The sequence below is a fragment of the Nelumbo lutea genome, chromosome 1 (genome assembly GCF_056320005.1).
Source record: "Nelumbo lutea isolate HS-2025 chromosome 1, American lotus-T2T, whole genome shotgun sequence".
Lineage (NCBI taxonomy): Eukaryota > Viridiplantae > Streptophyta > Magnoliopsida > Proteales > Nelumbonaceae > Nelumbo > Nelumbo lutea.
Genome location: NC_142684.1, coordinates 16,320,358 through 16,342,396, shown reverse-complemented (window position 1 = coordinate 16,342,396; position 22,039 = coordinate 16,320,358). Strand labels below are relative to the sequence as shown.

Here is a 22,039-nt window from a genome sequence, read left to right as displayed (position 1 = left end):
TACTCTCTTGTCGCCTCCTTCCTACAGCCGCCGCCTACAGCAGTTCGATCTCCATTCCTTGGGAGAAATCAAGATTGGATCTTGATTCCAATCTTTTGGAGAAAAGATTGATAGGAGTTGTATTCATAAGTCGTCCAGGTGATTCTTGAGAAGGATCAAGTTCTTTTGGAAGAACATTGCTGATTCTGCTCCACCCTGCACTGCGCCATCTTCAGTGGGAGCAGATTTTGGATCCTACCTTGGGCATTAACACCTCCATTGAGAGATATTATTTCTCTGTACCAGGTATTATCTCTCTCTCCTCCTTTTGGTTCAGATCTGGTTCAATTTATGGTTCAAGAATGATCCTTGAAAATAAGATTTTCTAAATAGGGAATTCGATTCCAAGTTGAAGGGAGAGAAAAATTTTTGAAATTCGCCCCCTTTATTCCGCAATTTTGGGTTTCCATGTGATAAATTTCCTATCCCTTCAGTGGTATCAAAGCCATGGTTCAAATCTTGAACCATTCTGTTTCAGATCTGAACCTGCGCAAATAGGGAGAAGGCGTTCTACCCAATTTGCGCAGATATGGGTTTTGGGAAATTTGTTCCCAAAACAGATGGGCAAGTAATCTGAAATTAATTTTAAATAAATCTTATTATTATTTAGAATAGTTCCTTATAATTTTCTTGATTTATGGGTTGTTCGTACAAGAGGAAATCGAACTCTTGGTTTGCGCAGGGAGAACTACAAGATTTGCAGTTTATTGAATTATTTATTACATTTGGTCTGTAAATAATTTTTTTTTTATTTTTAGACTCAATGTATAGGCATTCGATCTGATGTAATAATTAATTGAAATAGGATTTCTATTTATTTTTTAATTTTGGATCGAAGATGGCAGCGCAGAGAAGAAGATTTCACAGATGGGAGATTCGCTATCTGCGATTTGCAGTTTGAGAAACTGCAATTTGTGATGTAACCTCTGTTTTGCAGGATGGAGTGTGCGAACAGCCCTGACTAACTGATTCTTGTTTTTCTTTTATCAGTTATTTAATTTCAGATTATTTTCTTGAATTAAGGATTTAATTAAAAATCAAACCCTAGACCCATTCGAGCCAAGATTGGTTCAAACTATCTGGACCAAATCTAGGGTTTAATCAAGGCTGAAAGTCAACCCTAATTTTCCCACTAATGGGCCTAAGGATTGATATTTAATTAAATGGTTAATTCGGCCCAACCTGTAAAGGCCCAGTTTTAAATAGTTAAAACTGCTAAAAGCCCACTTCAAAGGATAAAGCTATATGGGTCGAACTGGGTAACCCTATTTTAGCCCATATACCTAGATAATATTAATGGTTAATATTATGGAATTTTAACGGGCTTCCAATGGGCCTTACAGATAATTAATTGATTGGATCAATTTATCCCTGCATGAGATGTATGGATGTGTGATGTGCTGCGTACATGGGCCATAAGTACTTGGCCCATGCTCATTCGACAGTGGCTCTTGCACACACCATGGCTGAATGCACATCATTGCCATGGTGTCCCTTTTGGTCATTGGATGACATCCCTCAATGGTGGGCCCCACACCTCACCAAGAGGTTACGTGCGGAACCCTAGCCGATTTAAGGCCCACCGAAATCTGGCTTTATGAAAGTCAGTGGGAGCCACTTTGGTTTGACCTAAATCAAACTAGGGCGTAATTATTTGTTCCCTCTAGCTAATATGAGTGCAAGTGATAGGAAGATTCATATGATGAACTCTCTAATGGCCTTCCATCATTAGCATGAGGATGGGTCTTTCAGTAATGAGGAAACGCACTAGAAAATGGGCTATCCATTTGCTGTTGGGCTTGTCTGAGTGTTTCATAAGATGATAGGGGCGTCATAGACCGATGTGGGAGGGGCTTCACCAGAAAATGGGAATTCTCTCACGGTACCTTGGCATTCACGAATATGATGGGTAAGCACTCACTGGACAGAAAGGTTTACCTGAAAACGGCTCTGAACCTTGTCTGACAGAGGCCAAAGGGAAAACTCATAGGATGAGTGGATATGATCGTTCACAGAAAGGTGGTGGGGTTTTGCAGCTGAAACAGTTGGCTCCATGCACCCTATGTGATTTCCCACATTTCCAGAGACAACCCGTAGTCTCCATCACTGAGAAAGGAGGGAAATCTCAGAGATGAATAAATGGAAATGGATCGTAGATTAAAAGCGATATCTATGAAATGAACATGAATCAAATTAGGTTGTGGACTGATGTTTGCTCTTTTATCAGAAAATGGCAAACGGATCTTTTAAAAAGCTTCTTGATGACAACAAGCTTAAGGGCCCAAACTACGCCGACTGGTACAGGAACCTTATGCTGGTCCTAGCTTCTGAAAAGCTGGACAAAGTGGCAAAGAATCCTGCCCCGGAGCGTCCGGGTGACAGGGCTTCCGAGGCCCGAAGGAGAAACTATCAGGAATGGGAGGAGAAAAACTCCCTAGCCCAGTGTTACATCATTGCCTCATTGGACAACCCAATACAGAGGCAGCTCGATCAGATCGAACTTGCCAAGGACATATTGGACAGCCTGAGGACAATGTATGAAGAGCATAATTGTTCTACTCGACAAAAGGTCTTGAAACAGTTCATGACCACTCAAATGTCCAAGGGCCAACAAGTTCACGACCATTGTCTTCGGATGATGGGTTACATCAACGAACTAGAGGCTCTTGGATCCGAGTTGGACCTCGCAACCCAGATAGATGCTATCCTTAATTCTTTGCCTCCTTCCTTTAATCCGTTCATCATGAACTATAACATGAACAAGCTGAATGTCAGCTTGCAAGAGCTCAGCAATATGTTACAAAGAACTGAAGAACTGATTAAAAAGGATGAGCCTGTAGCTATGCTTGTTGAAGCTAGCAAAACGGGAAAGAGAAAGAGGAAGGCAAAGAAGCCTCAGAAGAAAGCCACTAAGAGCAAAAGGCAGAAGAAAGACAAAGCATCAGATGCCTGTCACTTCTGCAAGAAGACTGGCCACTGAAAAAGGAATTGTCCTGCCTACCTGGAATCCAATAAAGGTAATTTCGAAACTTGTGTTATAGAAACCAATTTATTGGTAGCTTCTGCGTCCTGGTGTATTGACTCCGGGGCTTCAATTCATGCGTGTAACTCACTACAGGGGTTCAAGGTAAGCAGAAGGCTGAGTGAAGGAGAAGTCACTCTCTACTTGGGGACTACTGCAACAGTTGCAGCCGCGACAATAGGAACCATGGAATTAATTTTTAGAGAATGAAAATTTGTACTGAAAGATTGTCTTTATGTACAAAACTTAAGAAGAAATTTGATTTCTGTTTCAAAACTGTGTGCAGATGGTTATTCTGTCTTCTTTAGTAATACGATTACTATTAAAAGAAATAACAGATTCATCGCATACGGGGAACTGGAGAACAGTCTCTATGTTCTACATCCTTCTCTAGAAACTAACATAACCGAAACTACGTCGGCTGAAATCCCCAAGAAGAGAGCCCGTGATACAGTTAATCCCACGTGTCTGTGGCATTACCGACTTGGCCACATCGGTGTTGACCGAATCACAAGGTTGGTAAAGGATGGTCCTTTGGATTTTCTAACTGTAGAAGATCTTCCCACCTGTGAGCCTTGCCTACAAGGCAAGATGACGAAACGGCCATTTAACGGTAAGCTTGAAAGATGTACAGGCACACTTGACCTAATACATACTGATGTATGTGGTCCCCTGAGTGTTAGGACGCGAAATCAACACGTGTATTTCATCACCTTCACAGATGATTTCTCACGATATGGTTACGTGTACCTAATGAGACACAAGTCTGAATTCTTTGAAAAAAGAGTTTAGACAGGAGGTCGAGAAACAGTTGGGGAGAGAAATTAAAGCCCTTCGATCTGATCGAGATGACGAGTATCTCTCTGACGAATTCAGGGACTACTTAAAGGACAATGGGATAGTATCACAATTAGCTCCTCCTGCTACACCACAGTCTTGTCTTCAGAGCTGAGATCACAGAAGAGAGAATTGTACACCCTGCAAATACTCTCTAGCCGCCTCCTTCCTGCAGATGCCGCCTACAACAGTTCGATCTCCATTCCTTGGGAGAAATGAAGATTGGATCTTGATTCCAATCTTTTGGAGAAAAGATTGTTAGGAGTTGTATTCATAAGCCGTCCAGGTGATTCTTGAGAAGGATCAAGTTCTTTTGAAAGAACACTGTTGATTCTGCTCCACCCTGCACTGCGCCATCTTCAGTGGGAGCAGATTTTGGATCCTACCTTGGGCATGAACACCTCCATTGAGAGATATTATTTCTTTGTATCAGGTATTATCTCTCTCTCCTCCTTTTGGTTCAGATCTGGTTCAGTTTATGGTTCAACAATGATCCTTGAAAATATGATTTTCTAAATAGAGAATTCGATTCCCAGTTGAAGGGAGAGAAAAATTTTTGAAATTCGCCCCCTTTATTCCGCAATTTTGGGCGTCTATGTGATTGATTTCCTATCCCTTAGTTTCAACCCATAAATTGCCTTTTTCAGTCTGCACACCTTACCAGCCTCCCCCTGAGCAACAAACCCAAGTGGTTGCTCCATATATACCTCCTCTATAAGGTCACCATGAAGGAAGGCATTTTTTATGCCAAGTTGAAATAAGGGCCAATCATACATAACTGCTAGGGAAATTAACACACGGACAGAGCTAATCTTAGCCACTAGAGAGAAGGTCTCCATATAGTCCACTCCATACGACTGTGAATACCCTTTAGCAACAAGTCTGGCTTTCAGACGCTCCACACTACCATCTGGCAAGTATTTAACAGTATACACCCATTTACAACCCACAACATGCTTACTAGGGGGGAGAGTAGTGAGCTCCCACGTGTGAGTATGTTGAAGAGCAGAGAGTTCCTCCTCCATTGCCTGCCTCCACCCAGGTGAACTAAGAGCCTCTTGGACATTGTTAGGTATGGAAATAGATAACAATAGTGAAACAAACTGGCGATGTGAGGCGGAAAGGCGAGATACTGAAACAAAATTGGAAATGGGATGGAGAGTAGAACTACGTTTACCTTTCCGTAAGGCAATGGGTAGGTCAAGTCCTGAAGGTTCAACAACAGGAGCAACGACAGGATCCGCGGACAAGGTAAAAGCTAGAGGAGTGGCCGGTGTCGTTCGATGTGTATACACTTGCTAAATTGGTGGTCGTTCAGTAGGGATCTGCACTGGATGAGATGACGAGTCAACTCCAACAGGAACACCCGGAACGGGATCACTGACCGGAAGAGGAAGAGGAAGTAAAGGTGGAGACCAAGATGCTTCAGTTCCTGAGAAGAAGGGAACTGACTCAAAAAATGTGACATCAGGACAGACATAGCACTTCCGAGTAATGGGATTGTAACACTTTTACCCTTTTTGAGTCCGAGAGTAGCCAAGAAAGACACACTTAATGGAGCGTGCATCCAACTTGTCTATTCCAGGACTCAGATTGTGAACAAAGCACACACTGCCAAAGATACGAGGTGTTAATGGAAAGGGAGACAAGGTGGGAAACAAGATAGAGAAGGGAGACCGACCATGAAGAATAAAGAAAGGCATCCGATTAATGAGGAAACACGCAGTAAGTACAGCATCACTCCAAAACCGTTTAGGAACACTCATATGATGAAGAATAGACCGAGTTGTTTCAAGGAGATGACGGTTCTTCCGTTCAGCCACCCCGTTTTGTTGAGGAGTGGATGCACAAGAAGTTTGATGAATGAAGCCATGCTGTTCTAAATACTGTTGAAAGGAAGTTAGAAAATATTCACGACCATTATCTGAATGAAGAACTTTGATTGGAACACCAAATTGTGTACGTATTTCAGCATGGAAATTTTGAAAAATGGAAAATAATTCACTCATTTCTTTCATTAAATAAATCCATGTTATTCTTGAACAATCATCAATAAAAGTGACAAAATACCTGTAACCATTATAAAACTCTATTTTGATCGGGCCCCAAACATCTGAATGAACCAAAGCAAAAGGACTCAACATACGGCTTTCAACTCTAGGACTGAAGGAAACACGACGATGTTTCTCAAACTGACACGACTCACACTGTAACACTGACAAATGACTCAAAGACGGAACTAGTATCTTGAGTGCCTTGAGAGAAGGATGTCCCAGTCGACAATGCCACTGTAGAGGAGTGAGTGAAGTCTGAAGTGCAACTGACGATCCACCACCGTCAAGGTAATACAATCCACCAGCTTCATGCCCCCCACCAATCTTCTTCCCCGTCCTGAGATCCTGAAAAACACAAGAGGAAGGGAAAAAAGTAACAGAGCAGTTAAGAGTCTTGGTTAATTTACTAACAGACATAAGATTGAATGGAAACTTAGGGACATATAGAACATATGATAAAGAAAGAGAAGCCATGTCAACATTGCCAACACCACAGATGGAAGAGGAGGACCCATTGGCAAGGGTAACAGTTTGAGATGTGGAAGTTTCAGAGAGAAGAGAACACACCTGGAGTCCCGGTCAAGTGATCAGAGGCTCCAGAGTCAATAATCCAATGAGAGGTTTTAGATGACAGGCAAGCTATACCTGAGTGGGCAAGAGTAGCAGTAGTGTGCTGTGAAGTGGACTAAAGGAACCACTCATACTCATCACGCGGTACACTCACCATCTCCCTTCCAGAAACAGATGTAGATGTGGAAAGAGTTAGGTCTGCCTGTTGATTATCACTGACATCAACCCCACCAGCAATAACATGATTGGCCCAATTAGAGGGAGGGCGGCCATGAAGATCATAACAGAAATTTACGGAATGTCCTTCCCTGCCACAGTGGGTACACTTCCTTGTAGAGCTGCCTTTTTCTTTGACACGGCCTCCCCCTGAGTCACGACCTCCTCGGGAGGCATGTCCTCCCCCTTTCGTACCACGTCCACCTCCTCTGGCTGTTACAAAAGCTGATCTATCAGACTGTGTGGGATTCTCTATCTGTCCCAAAGAAATCCTGCGAAGCCGAGCAAACACTTCCTCAAGTGTAGGAAGGGTAGAGTCTAACTGGTTCATACTCTGATTTCAACCCCACTAAGAACCTTGTGACATCTAGTTGTTCCCTCTGTTGTTGCTGAACCTTAACATCTGGAGTGAGAGGATGATAGACATTGAGTTCATTTCTGAGGTTCTTCATACTGGCATAGTACTCTTCTAGGGTTTTATTTCCTTGTTGCAGACCAAAGTACTCCTGATAGAGCTGATATACCCTTGTAGTATTATCTTGCCCAGAATACAGCTTCTTGGCATGTTCCCATATGTCCTTAGTTGTATCTAAGAACATGAAGTTAGCACTTATTTTGGGTTCCATACTGTTCCATAGCCATGTCATGGTTTGAGCATCCTCCTGTTCCCAATCATCAAACCCTGGAGAATCAGCCGGTGGTTTATCTTCTTTCACATGCTTCACTTTTCTCTTTGCCTTGAGAAAAACTTCCAACGACTTGGCCCATAGAACATAGTTCTCACCATTCAGTTTAATTGAGGTCATCTGTACACCTAGATAGTCAGAGGAAACCACCACACTAGGTTTCTGATCACTACAGCCATCTCCCATTGCTGCCATGATACTCTTTCAATGTTGCCTCTAATCTGAATTCCCAATCACCAACTAAGTGCTGCTGTCAAGAGTTTGATGTTCCAGAACCTACAGCAGTCCCTAAACACAATGATAGATACACACGCCTTTGTTCTTATCCACACCACTACTGATTTCACAAAAAAAAAAAAAACACAGAGTACACCGACATTAATTCAGCACTTACTAACCACATGCAAGTTCATTTACAACTACTCAACAAAATCTCAACTAGCTGTCACACCACTACTGCTGTCAAGAGTTTGTGCATTACAAGCGCCACCACACAGTCATAGTTGTCACACACAATACAGACCTGCTTTAACGCTTTTAAGAGGGCACCACAAGACCAACAAAAACTCAACTAGTACCATTGCATTACACATTGCACCATTCGGCCACCTACAGTAGCAGCCCTTACACCATTTGGTCACTGTAAACACAGCCTGTTCCTGGAATTTTTCCAAGAACCAGGGCAACAACCAACCTAGTTCTCTAGGTTCTGATCAGTCCTTTCAAGTTCTTGAAGATTTTCAACCCATAAATACCAACAGCACACAGAGGAGAGATAACCAACCTTTGTTTGAGAGCTTCAGCCAACCATTCACTGCTGAAGTTGTTTTCTTAGGAAAGAAGGTTCTGTGCACCAGAAAAAAAAAAAAAAAAAAAGAGTTGTGATGTTTCAGGCCTGGGACGAACCACTTTTCTCCATTGACAGCCCAGAGAAGAAAATGAGAGAACTGAAGCACGAACTGAAGTTGTCACGAACTGAAACAGGTCACGAACTGAAGTTGTCACGCTCTGATACCATGTTTTTACTGTAGCTACTCTACAGTAGCTACAGTAGTCCGAACCAGTAAGGAGAAGAAGAAAGAGAAGAGAAGAAGAAGAAGATGAAAGAACTGTCGAACTTGATAGCTAAACCCTATCAGTCGACCTCTTAATAGTGATTAGGCTTCTAATTAAATGTACAAGGACTAAACTGCCCCTACTTAAGTATAGGACAGAGAACCTCTAATAAGACTGCCACATAAGCTCATAACTTAACCAAGGTGAGATGACTAATCTACCCTTATTCGGCTAACTCTAACAAGAATTTTTCAAGAAAAGGAAAGGAGCAGTCTGTTAGACAGTTTTGTATGCCCTTAGCTTCAATCAAAATTGATGTACTTTATGAGTTTTTTGTAAATGAATAAAAGTGCATATTTGATTCATGTTCCTTGGTATGTTTCTGTGTAATACCCTTAAACTGGACACTTATTGAGACTCGTGTTAGTTTAGAATGTTCACAGCCAGTGGGTCGGTCTGGGGAGACCTATCCTGACAAGGCTGACACTGTGGTGCCACCAAGTCGGTTGGGGTGGCTTGTCTCAGCTACCGGGGTGAGACCCTAGGCACATATAGTGTGGGATTAATTGAATCTTTGAACGGGACCAGATTTCCAGTATTGCCCTGGACCTTGGAGATTGATGGGCAAAACTGGAAAATTACACCCGACCCTTAGACTCGATTATGATACTGCACTAGGTGTCAGATCGGGCTGTCTTTGATGTACCAATCAGTGAGATCCTTAGCGGGGGTCAAAACCTGGGTATGTTGGGACAATCCGAGAATTCATCTGAGTGGGTGATCATAGTGACAGGATCAGCCCCTTTGTCGGACAAAGGTAATGATCAGGGATGCACTCTCACTGATGGAAACCAAGACTGCCGGCAGTCGATTTCAACCGTTGAAATTTGTTTTGCAAAGTATATTTTATATGAGATATAAAAGTATATACATTATGGTTTCTAAAATGTTTGCAAAAAGGTTTTAATTCCCGGGATCCATATAAGTGGAGAGTGCAACATTGTTCCTTGCAGCCGAGGGAGAGGTCCTCTCTTGTCGGGCAGTGTATGATCATTATGGGCTGAGAGGTTAAGTGTAAGACCATTGAGGATAATACCTGATGGGCTAATCTTGCATCTGCCCACAGTCCCTGGGTGTTACAAGGTGGCTTGGCCTAGGGACCACTTAGGGTAAGTGTTGGGCCCATAAAGCCCATTCGATGGGTTTCAGGGGGTTCACTGTCTTTAACAGTGTATTCGACCAGGCCTTGTAACAAAGGCTGGGCCGAACCCATGTGGCTGATGTGTAGATCAATGCTTGGGTCCCACGCCATACAAGGAAGCCCAACTGGGCAGCAAATAGGAAGGTTAAGTGAGCACATAAGCTTGATGGGCCTAAAGCCCATTTCGAACTGGGCTATTTATTTAGTTAATTAAAGGGGCGAATTCTGAGATGGATTAGCAGATAGGATAGGGTCTTAATCCTATCCACTCAGAGAGTCCAGATCTGAATGTGATTCAGATATAGAAACCTCCTAATGGGATTAGGATAAAGCTAATCTAATCTGCAGATAAGATAAGGGATTATCCTTATCACTAGAAGAGAAGGCTGATCCAAATATGATTTGGATAAGCACCTCCTAATGGGATTAGGAGCTGATCCTTCAAGTTAACAAAAAGAAGGAGGGGGCGGCAGCCTTTAGGAGACACACATCAGATCCTCTTTAGTGCTGAAATCAAGAAGAGAGAATTCTGCACCCTGCGAATACTCTCTTGCCGCCTCCCTGTTCTTGCCGCCCTGTTTGCCAGTTCGATCTCCAGTTGTGGGAGAAGTCAAGATTGGATCTTGACATCAGTTCTTTGAGAAAGGATTGAGAAGGAAGCTGTGCTCACATACCATTCTACTGATTCTTGCAAATGACAGAGTTCTTGGGGAAGAACACTGTTGATTCTGCTCCATCCTGCACTGCGCCATCTTCAGTGGGAGCAGTCTTTGGATCCTTCCTTGGGCGTGAACACCTTCGTTGGGAGATATTACTTCTCCGTATCAGGTATTATTCTCTCCCATTCATTTTGGTTCAGATCTAGTTCAGTTTAAGGTTCAAGATTGATCCTTGAAAATATGATTTTCTAAATAGGGAATGTGATTCCCAGTTGAAGGGAGAGAAAAATTTTTGAAATTCGCCCCTTATTCCGCAATCTTTGGGCGTCCATGGGATGGATCTCTCATCCCTTCACAGTCAGGATTTGAAAGACTGTGTGTTAAATAGGGCAATACCTTGGCTGAAGACCTTGGAAATCTTTCATCAATTCTCCTTTAATGACCTTTGGAGAAATTGGTCAGCAGTAGCGACGTGTTCATCTCTAAAGGACAAATCAATTACAAGCTGGTTTCCTCCATCCGAAGGCTCACTAAAGTTGAACTTTGATAGAAGTAGCATGGGTAATCCAGGATTATTTGGAATGGGGGGTGCTTTGAGAAATGAGAAGGGAGAGATTTTGTTGCTCTACTCAGGTCCCTTGGGAATTGGGGACTCCATCAACGCAAAACTTTTAGCTGTTGTACAAGGAGTTCAATTTGCAAACCAGCTGGGGGTACAACACCTAATAATCGAGGGGGATTCCAAAGTGGTGGTGGGTTGGTTGAAAAATCCTGAAGAGGCTATGTGGCGTTACAAGAATGAAATGAAGAATTTTAGTTGGTTGACAAGGAATATGTTGATCACTGTACAGTGGGTGGGGAGATCAGCAAATACCTTGTCAGATGTGTTAGCTAAGCAAGGGGTAAATAGGGAAGATTTATTTTGGACTCAGTTGTGATTCTTGCTTTTCTTTCCTAGTTTACTTGTAAGGTTCAATGAGGGGTTGCAGCTCACACCTCTCGCTGGGATGTTGTATGAACTCACTCTAAATTTGCTTCTGATTTAATAAATTTATTGTCATTCATCAAAAATCATTTCCATCATTTTAACCTCATACCACCTCTGCTCTAGCAGAGATAAGAGTTTCCACAGTTGATGGATCACATGTTCCCAATGCTGGGAAAGGGTCTGTCAGGATAACTGATACCATTATCCTACCTTTTGTCCTTCATGTTCCTAGATAGAGCACTAATCTTTTATTTGTTAGTAGCTTAACAAAGAATTTGAACTGTTTTGTGATTTTTTCTCCTAGTCATTGTGTTTTGCAGGATCTGGAATCAAAGAGGACGACTGGGAGTGGTCGTGAGGTGAATGGTATCAGTTAGTGGGTCAGATTATGCGCTTCCCAGTCGTCAAAGTCATAATGTCAGCAGGAGTATTGAGTCAGAGTTAGTGGGTCAGATTATGCTTTGGCATAACCGGTTAGGACATTTGTCTTTTGCTTCTTTGCATTTTTCGTTTCCCAAATTGTTTGAGTTTGTCAACTTGTCCAATTTGGAGTGTGAGGGTTGTCAACTTGAAAAGAATTGTAGGCATTCCTTTAAAGCAAGCAATAAAAGATGTTCTTTTGTTTTTTATATTGTTCATACTGATGTGTAGGGGCCATACCATGTTTCTTCTATGAGTGGCTATCAATATTTTCTTCATTTTGTGGATGATTATTCTCGGTACTCTTGGATATATTTGATGAGGTACCGTCTTTGGTTCAATAATTCCATCAGATGGTGCTGACACGGTTTAGGGCACAAGTGAAAGTATTTAAACCAAACAATGCCTATGAATACTTTGAAAAAAAACCTGTCATCATACCTTTTGGAACGTGGAATTATCCATCAAAGCAGTTGTACATACACTCCACAACAGAATGGTGTAACGGAAAGGAAGAACAGACGTATTGTGGAAGTAGAAAGAAGCATGATGTTGAGCTCTACATTTCCAATTCGTTTTTGAGGTAATGCAGTTCTTACAGTAGTGTTCTTGATTAATCGGGTGCCTTCTCGTGTTCTTGGATATAGCACTCCGTTCAGCCTTCTTTTTCCTAAGGGGGAGACATTCCATATTCCTCTAAGGGTGTTTGGATGTGTGTGCTTTGTCCATGTTCTTGGTCCCCACCGCTCAAAGCTGGATCCTAAGGTAAAGAATTGTGTCTTCCTTGGGTATGCAGGAAATCAGAAGGGGTATTGTTGTTATGACCCAATCTCTAGGAGTTGATATATTACTATGGATGTCACATTTTTTTAGTCCACACCTTTTTTCTCGAGGGGTTCTTCTCAAAGGAAGTTTTTTTGGAGAAGGAAGTGAACAATCTATACCACTTCCTATTCCAACTCCTTTGTCTACTCCAGTGTTTGACCTACCTATCTCACCCACTTTGCCACCTCCATTGCATCCTATCTCTCAGTGTTTTATGCGACAACGCCTATGCAGTGTTTTACAAGGTGCGCCTGAGGCGCGCCTAGGCGCAGAGGCGAGGCGCATTCCAGGCTGAGCGCCTCGCCCAGGCCAAGGCGCACATGACTTGAACAGGAACTCGCCTTTGCGCCTAGGCATGCGTCTCAGGCCAGGCGACAAGCGGCCCAGGTGAGCACCTATATGATATACACAATCCGACTTAACGTATGATTCAAAAAATAATATTAAAAATTAAAAAAAAAAACAAATAGGAAACTTACAAAAAAAGAAAGTTGAATCGACATCCCTTTGCCAAAACTACCAAAAGAAAAAAAAAAAAAAAATTTGGAGGGAAGGCTTCCTTCGTCCAAAAGTTAGACTCTAGAAGACAACCTAGAGGAAGTTGAAGCTCTTCAAGCTCAAGTTCATCCAGTTCCAGTCCAAGCCTAATTCTTGAATCAAACAAAGCTCATTCAAACCAGAGGTATGTTATTTATTTATTTATTTTTTTGTTCTTCTTCCTCCTGTGGCAATTGGCAATCCAGGCTGAAACAGGGGCTCCGCCCTATGTCTCTTCTTCTTCATACAATGCATGCATAAAAATAGGGGCTCCGCCCCTTTTATTTTTTTTCGATTTTTCTCAGTAAAACAGGGGCCTCACCCTTTTTTTATTTTTCTCAATAAAACAGGGATCTGTTGTTGTTCTTCTTCTTCTTCAGTTTTCTCAATGAAACAGAATCTATTATCCATGAATGTTTTGTATTACTTGTATTTGAGGCATGGGGAGCTGAGGCCCGATTACCTAAATGAGCAAAAGCTGAGGTAGGGGGTGTTGATGGTGTCTGAGGAAGTGGAGTTGAATTACCAACTTCATTTTTCAACTAAACTAGAGCAAATTGGACAGCAGCTAGAGTATCTAGAGGATTGCCTCTTAAGGCCATTGAGGCTGCACTATCAGTGTTGACAGCCATATTGGCATTCCCCTTTTTGTTTTTGAGTTTTGTTGGAACTAAATGTGGATGCAATTTCCAACAATGTCTTTAGTATGTTTAGATTTCTTGCAATGCTCACATACTAGGTCCTTCTTAGCTTCCTTCTTCATATCCCTTTTTTATCACCCCTAGATTTGGGCTTAACTACTGCCAGGGCTGATTCGAAAGGTTGTTGTTGTATCATAACTTTTCTCCTAGCCTCTTCACTGTGCACTAGGGAATAGGCTTGGGATAGAGTTACACTGTCTCTTGTCAACAACTGTTGTCTCACACTATCATATTCAAAATTTAGACCAGCCAGGAACTCAAACACTCTATTAGTTTCAACCTTCTTTCTGTAAGTTTGTGCATCCTCCTGACTCTCCCATTCAATTGTTTCAAAGTGGTCAATTTCATACCACAGGGATTTCAAGGTATAAAAATAAATAGAGACCTGTTTCTCTCCTTGCATGAGATTTTTAACCTCACATTTCAGCTCATAAGCCCTAGCAACATTAAGGGGCTGAGAGTAGGTTTCTTTCACAATATCCCATATTTCCTTAGTTGTTTTTGCCCATGAGTAGTTTCGGTTGATGTGTGGCTACATAGAGTTGCACAGCCATGTCATCACCAAATAATTCTCTTGAATCCACTTAGCATAAATGGTATCCTCCTTAGTTGGTTCCTTCATATCACCCAACAAATAGTTCAGTTTTCCTCTACCCCCAATGGCCATTATGACTGATTGGGCCCATTCTAAGTAGTTTAATCCATCAAACTTAACAGTTGTAATCTAGAAAGTGTTTTCAGTCATGTTACCTGAACCAAAAACACCCTCCCCCTGGCTTTTAAACACTATTCTTGGTTAGGAGTTAATCAAAACCACATTCTAATTACTGTAACAATCAGCCTACTGGATCTGAAACTAATAACAATAAATCTAGAAGCAGAAATCAGATTCAGCAGTACTAGGTCTTTAAATACAGAGAACAAAGAACAGAAATCTGATATCAGCCAAGCTTAAATCACAAAAGTCAAGTCTAACTCTTATTTGGACATAGTAACAGTCCTGGGTTTCAGGGTTTTCTCTTAAAACCCTAAATAAAAAAAGAGCATATATATAGCCATACCTCTCAGATTAAGCTATCCTTGTTGTCGTCCTCAAAAAAGGATGAAATCTTACCCAGAAGTTTCTGAAGAAGAACTGATCTTGATCCAAAAAAAAAAATCATATGGAAATTCTGATCGTCACCTTCAGTCTTACTCCAAAAAACTGACCTTGATTCTGATCAACCTCAGAAAATGCTGAAAAAAAAACTGATCCTGAGAGAATCCTCTTTAAAAAACTTCAATCTTGATCAGAAATAAACTAATCGGCACCTCCAATCTTGATCACCAATTCTTCTCTGATTCTTCCTGATTACAAGGAGCATCCTCCAATCCTTGGACAGTTGCTGAAGACTCCTTGTGACCTCCAAGAATCAGCCGAAAAAAAAAAAAAAAAAAAACTTTTCTAAGCTTCCAGCCCTAATTAATTCTCATGTGGTCGGCTGAATTAATTCCACATGAGATTTCCTAGATCGAGTGCTCTGATACCAAGTAGTCGTATAAGACTACAATCAGCCTTGGGTTTCGAACAGAAAACAAAAGAAAGGAAAAGATAAGAGGAGAGGAGAAAAAAAGTAGAGAGATGGAGAAGGAGAACTTGTAGAGAGGTTTGAGAAAAGAGAGAGTGGTTGGTGTGTTTAAACAGCAGCCCCCCTCTTAAATTTATATACATAGTATCATACTTGTAAAATGACTGAATTGCTTACATGGCAAGATAAGATAAGATAAAGCTGAAAAAAACTAGTCCTAATCTTATCATAAAGAACTAATCCTAATCATAACTTATTGCTGACATACGAACAGTGGGGACCACCTTAGTGGGGTCCACATTAGTGTTCTCTACAGGTATCTCTTGGGACTTTGGCTTCAGAAGAGGGTTGAGGGAAAATGAATGCAAGTCCCTAGTGCTTTTGATCTCAACACTTGAGAAGGTCTACTTAGACCAATCTATAGCTAATAGTAGAGTCCGGTCCCCAATTCTTGATGGTTTATTTTCTTGTGCCTCCTTTGGTTTGCTCATTCACTCTGATCCTTTGGGGGTGAACTTACCAGTGAGAGAAATCTGGTGTAAATCGATCCCTCCAAAAGTACAAGATTTCTATTGGGAAGTGTTCCTAGGGAAGGTAAACACTTGTGACATGTTACAGAAAAGAAGGCCAAACAAATGCCTCTCTCCTCATGTGTGTCCTTTGTATGGATTGTGGTGAAACCCTACCCCACTTACTTTTATCCTACTCTTTTGTTTCTGGTATTTGGAATTTTGTTTGTATGTAGGTGGGCTCCTACATACAGGATGTGGTAAGTCTATTCAGCCCCTCCTTCCTGAGGCAACAGAGGAAAAGAGCTGCTACAGTATGGACTATATGGGAGGAAAGAAACCTAAGACTTTTCTCTAGAAATAGTAAATCAAAGGAGGAAGTTATTGAAGTCATTAAAATCAGAACTGCACATTGGGTGATGACCATGGAGCTATTCAAAAATTTCTCCACAAATGAGATTCTAAGAAGTTGGACTGAAGTATCACAAACAGATGCACCCAAAGTAGTTGTAAGAGTGGAATGGAAGCCACCTGTACTGAACAAACTAAAACTAAACTTTGATGGGAGTTCTTTTAGTAACCCAGGAAGGGCAGGCGTAGAGGGTGTGATTAGAAACCATCTAGGTATGGTGGTGGCACTCTTCTCAGTTCTCAGGACCAATAGGTATTGGTGACTCAATACTCTAGCTCTACTTCAAGGTCTGAAGATGGCTGAGCAGATTGGAACAACAAATTTAGAAATAGAAGGAGACTCACTAGTGGTCATTTCTTAGGCTAAAAACATCACATCAGTACCTTGGAAGCTCAAATTTATCTTCAGTGAAATTGACATACTTGCAAGGAGGCTCAACTCTCAGTTTGGTTGGGTCAAACGGAATGCAAATGGGGTGGCGGATACCCTAGCAAAACAGGGGGCAAATAGATCTACCTTGTACTGGGCAGAACTGTAGCTGATTGTATGTGGTTGCAGTCTGGTTAATGCATACCGCAACCTATAACTATTGTAACTGATTGCAACTTTTTCTCTGTTATTAATCAAAAAATTTTTGCTGATCAAAAAAAAAAAACATTATTGGAATTGGAAAAAAAATGTCTTTGTCTTCTTTGTAATTGTTTTAAGTTTTTTTGGGTTGTTAGGGTCTTTGTGTGTGTGGCAGGGGGTTGGTGTTGTGGATTTTGGGCGAGAAAAGAGTTGGGGAGACTCAATTTTTTTGTTTAAGTCTATGAGGAGGCTCAAAATTGTATCCCTAAGAGTTGTAATGAGGGTGTTCAGCTTTTCTTTTTTTCTCTTTGTGTTTGTATTCCCTTATCCTTTGCTTTGAATGAAGTTACATTTTTATTTATTTTGAAAAAAATGAAGGTTCCTTTGCATTTATCATATCACTCGACCACTTTCTGATATACAAGAAAGTTAGATCAGAAACTTACTCTAAGTGGTCCTCCCTCCCAAAGATATATGCATTCTTGAAATTAAATCATTTCTAAAGGATTGTTTCTAGTGATGATTCAAGTAGTGTATTCAGAGTTCCTTTTAATGTTTAGTGAGGTTTATAGGTTTGCAACCGTTCATCATTTTCAACATGCTTCCCATCCTACATGATCAAGAAAATAATATTTTTCTTAAACCTTGAATATTTGTATCTCACTCACCGTGTATAGGTTGGGGCACCACTGAATTGAGTCCCAACTAGAACATTACATATGCAAGAATAATCATAATCAATAATTTTTTAACTATATAATTTGGGCATTACACATGGAGCATTGGAGAAGGAAAATTTTGTCAATCATCCAAATATATGCAATAAAACCAAAGGTCATAATTTTCTGTACAGGTATGATTTTTGGTCCAACTGATGTGAAATGTAAGACCCATCTGTTGGCGGGTGTGGATGCTCAAAACATGGGATAGATAGCAGGTTCTGGGGGCTCCAGACCCATACATAAAAACATTTTGTATTACCAAACCCAAGATTAATCCAAAATGTAAATCCATAGAATCGAAGTTAACAGGATCCATGCACATCACATGAAACATTCATAATCTGCCAGGATCATGAATTTACCGTAGATGAACTTTTTCACGAGCACCCACATCCATATCTGCATGATAGAAACCAGCTGAAATTCCTCTCTGACATAACTCCTCTGCAACCTACATTTCTTGGGAGTATAAGAGAAGCCATAATTTTCTTCATTCAAAACGTGAGATACAAACTATAGTCATAAAAAGCACAACAAATAAAAAAACAAACAAATCTAAACCAACAAAAAAAATGCACGAGAAATATAAAACATGTATCTATGTATGTAAGTCAAACATGTAGTTTCCCTATTGCAGATGCTGCATGGATATTCTGGTCATCTTGATCAAAGTTTTACATGGATAAGGTGTGGATTCATTACTAGAGTTCATGACCTAGCTCTCCAAAACCCAAATATAACAGGTAAAAGCCAATAAAATAAACAAACAAACAAAGACCTTTCTACTGAAAAAGCAGTAAAAAGGCTAAAACCTACAAGGCTACAACCCCCTTTCTAAATTAAAACCCATTAGAAAACTTCACCTCATAAACAACAATGAAAGCCAAAAATAAACCACCATATGTTAATTTCCCCTTGTCCATTTGTTCTATGTTGGTGCATTTGAAAAGACAGAAAGAACCAAAAAAAAATATCCCACATATGAAAATGATTATAGAAGCAATGCTGGAATACCTTTATACACTAATAAAACCCCATATGACCATTATGTATCATAACCAAAACTTTTTTTTTGGAGAAAGGCAAAGTAGATTGTATTGTAATGCTGTAGAAACTTCTAACCCAGGGATCTAAGTGATAACTATAGAAGGAATGGGGAAGATTTGTAATAAACCTAACACAGACCTGTTCACATTCCTTTCTGGAGAAACAATAAACAATCCCAGATTCATTATTTGGATATGAACTACGTATAAAATCAGCAATTTCATCAACAACCACCTTCCCAACGGAAGACTTATCTCGTACCTGCAATGCAAGTAAGGTATTGTAGTTTTATATTCTATTTCAGCCACATAAATGTTTAGAATCAGAAACATAAATATAATTTCCAATATACCATATAAAATAGATTAGGCCTGTTCACTGTGCTCACAAATTTAATACATTTCGAAATATGTAGCATCTCCATCAGATCTGCTTGAACCTTCTTAGTAGCAGTTGCCTGAAAAGTAGAATAAATAATGTAGAGTTTGAACATATTTCATTGGAATAACAATAATTCAAGTCAAGAAAGTGAAACATACAGTCAAAGCGACCACTGGAACACTTGGAAACTGAGTCTTCAAAATACCAAGATTCTTGTAGTCAGGACGAAAATCATGGCCCCATTGACTACAGCAATGTGCCTCCTAACAAGTAATTTAAACAATCAAAAGAAAGCAATCAAGGACTTTCACTGGCATGTGTCTAAAAGAAAGTACCTGTAACAGTTAAAAGCATGAAATAGGAACACAGTAATGCCAAGTTACATATCAAAGCAGGCAATCTATACCAATGGCATGTCTGATAATTAAAAAAATCCTCATACAAACTCAAAAAAAAAAAAACAATAGTTATACCTTTAATGTGATATATGATTAAAGTTTGTGCTTGTTATAACTATCAATGTTGGTCATGAGTCAAGGTCGCACCATATATTTTGATGTTTGCCTTAGCACAGCTTTTAATTGTCATCACTCATGACTAATAACATGTGTCATAATATAAGTTAATTCATCATATACACCATCCATGATAAAAGCTAAAATCTCCAATCCAATAGGAAATGTAGCTGCAGATCGTGCAGGCAAGAAAACTATCAAGATGTAACATGATAAAAAAATAAAATAAAATAATCAGGAAATACCACAAGCACATTAAAGTGGCTACCTATGGCATCATATTCAAGCCTTTGTTGTTCATATTATTTAGTAGGCAAAACATTCTATAGTAAGCTAGTAGATTGAGCAACTTGTGACCAATAACAATTTTGGAGTTGTTAGCACAGTTCGAAACAAAATCCAAGGAACATGAAGAAAACCATCTACTCACATCAATTGCAATAAGAGAGAGATGACCGCCATGATGGCATTTTTCAAGCTTTGACATGAACCTCTTGCTTTTTGATACCTTTTCAGGTGTAACATACAAAATCTTGAGCCCTCCTTCTCCTTTTTCAAGGGCCTTATATATAAATTTTTCATCTTCCTTACTTGTAGTTGATGTCAACATGTAAGCTGGGATGCCTAAAGCAGTTAATCCCATTACCTGAATCAATAATTATGAGAAAAGTTCATTCATTTAATGCAGAATGTAGTAGATGATGCATAAGAACAAAATTAAATGCACCTGGTCCTGGATTAGGGAAAGCAAAGGACTGACTACAAGAGCAACTCCATCACGAAGTATGGCTGGTAATTGGTAACAGAGACTCTTGCCACCACCAGCAGCCATTATGACCAGAACATCTCTTCCACTCATGACTGCATTTATTATCTGACAGCAATGGAGATTTAATTCGGTAAGCACATTTACATGTAGTATGATGAGGAACAGCAGTTTGAGATATTTATCAGCAAAAATTAGAAGAAAGAATAACTTACATGTAATGGAATTTATGAATCAGAAAGCATGTAAGAACATATTTACGTTGTTAGAAAAAACAATAATTAAAAGAAGAAAATAGCTAAGAATTACCAAAATCAGGTCAATGACCATAAGAAGAAACTTGTAGACAGCGTAGTAATGAAATTTAGATGGGAAATGTGACACTGAATATGTGAACCTAAAATCACATAGGAAATAATGATATGGAAGAACAATTAAAGAACTTCCTGATAGGGAACTAACCTCCCGCTGATTTGCACGATATGTAGATATGCCAAAAACATTAAACCTAATATCATCAGCCTCAGAATCCCACCCAAATGGCCCTGACCAGTTCTCTACAGTAACTGAAGCACCACTGTCAGCTGGGCTTCCAGATGCATTACATTCTTCTAATAGGATATTCAGTTCAGATTGTCTTGCATACAACTTCTCTTGCCGATCAAGCAATATTTTTATCTGGTCTGGAGAAAAGGATATAAGGATAATGTCAGAAAAAATGACCATTTAACCTCCTCAAAATAAGATTTAGGTGTTTCATACCCTATTATGATACATACTCCATTGTCCATACAATGCTATCAGCAATAAAAAACATGTACTCTTAGAAAGGTGTAGGTAATCCAAAAAGGCAGATAATAAATACATGGATTAAATCATATTAAATCTCCAATAGCTTTCAAAGTAGGCAGTACCTAAGAAGATCACAAACCATTTAATCAACAGAACTGATCCAGGAAAAACCATTTTAAACAACTCAGAAAAGATGAATTACCATATATCTAGTGGACGTTTGCTTGGAGGAATCCATTTATCGACATTGTTTCCTCAAGAATCAATGATTTTGAGGGGTTTGGAGAATCGCTGATTCATCCAAGAAAACATGTTTGGTAGAAACAATGCTGTTGAGGCAAATTGTCACAAAAAAAAAAGAATAAAAATAAAAACATGCATGGTTTGAACATTTTTGGCATGGACATGTCACTACCATGTCAGAACTCAATTCAAGAATCACCCCCACCCCAATTTGCAAAGCCATCTCCCAAAGTTTTGGGCATCATCCATAATCATGGAAATCAGGATTAATCAATTCCTCTACTGATTTTTGAGGAACCAGTCTTACCAAATGGGTATTTTCATACAATTTGGGGAACCAGCTCATGTGGCAAATTAAAAAATCAGAATCGGCAAATCAATTCCTCCAACTAAACATCCCCCTACTTCTTCATCACTTGGCTACTGATCTTAAGCTGGCATATCTCCCATTTGGGAGATATTGATTGTGACATGTTTGTTTGGCAAAGAAAAAAAAAAGTTACTGTTATTATTAAACAAGAAGACTGATTGCGGTATGCTCTATTTAACATAGTAGAACAGTTTTTTTTTTTCTTTCATTGTAGACCAAACCTTCCAAAATTCCAAATCTATGGATCAATTGTATTGTCTTTATTAAAAAAGAAGATTGGAGGCAATATAGTTAAAGGAACAATGCCAGTAAAGCATTAAACAAAAAACAACC

At 39.9% G+C, this 22,039-nt stretch overlaps 1 protein-coding gene across 2 annotated transcripts in view; it reads right to left on the bottom strand.

Annotated features, from left to right (window-relative positions):
- RECQL2 (RECQ helicase L2) overlaps window positions 1–22,039 on the bottom strand; it is a 104,775-nt gene that overhangs the window by 82,276 nt on the left and 460 nt on the right. Inside the window, exons 2-8 of one of the 2 annotated variants that reach the window (XM_088966203.1) lie at window positions 20,764–20,984; window positions 20,263–20,409; window positions 19,966–20,181; window positions 19,179–19,283; window positions 18,992–19,096; window positions 18,778–18,900; window positions 17,955–18,043 (exon numbers count right to left, since the gene is read on the bottom strand). In XM_088966203.1, coding sequence (XP_088822329.1) covers window positions 17,955–18,043; window positions 18,778–18,900; window positions 18,992–19,096; window positions 19,179–19,283; window positions 19,966–20,181; window positions 20,263–20,409; window positions 20,764–20,984 — 1,006 coding nt within the window. The remainder of the gene's footprint in view (window positions 1–17,954; window positions 18,044–18,777; window positions 18,901–18,991; window positions 19,097–19,178; window positions 19,284–19,965; window positions 20,182–20,262; window positions 20,410–20,763; window positions 20,985–22,039) is intronic. The other variant, XM_088966204.1, reaches the window with a different exon arrangement.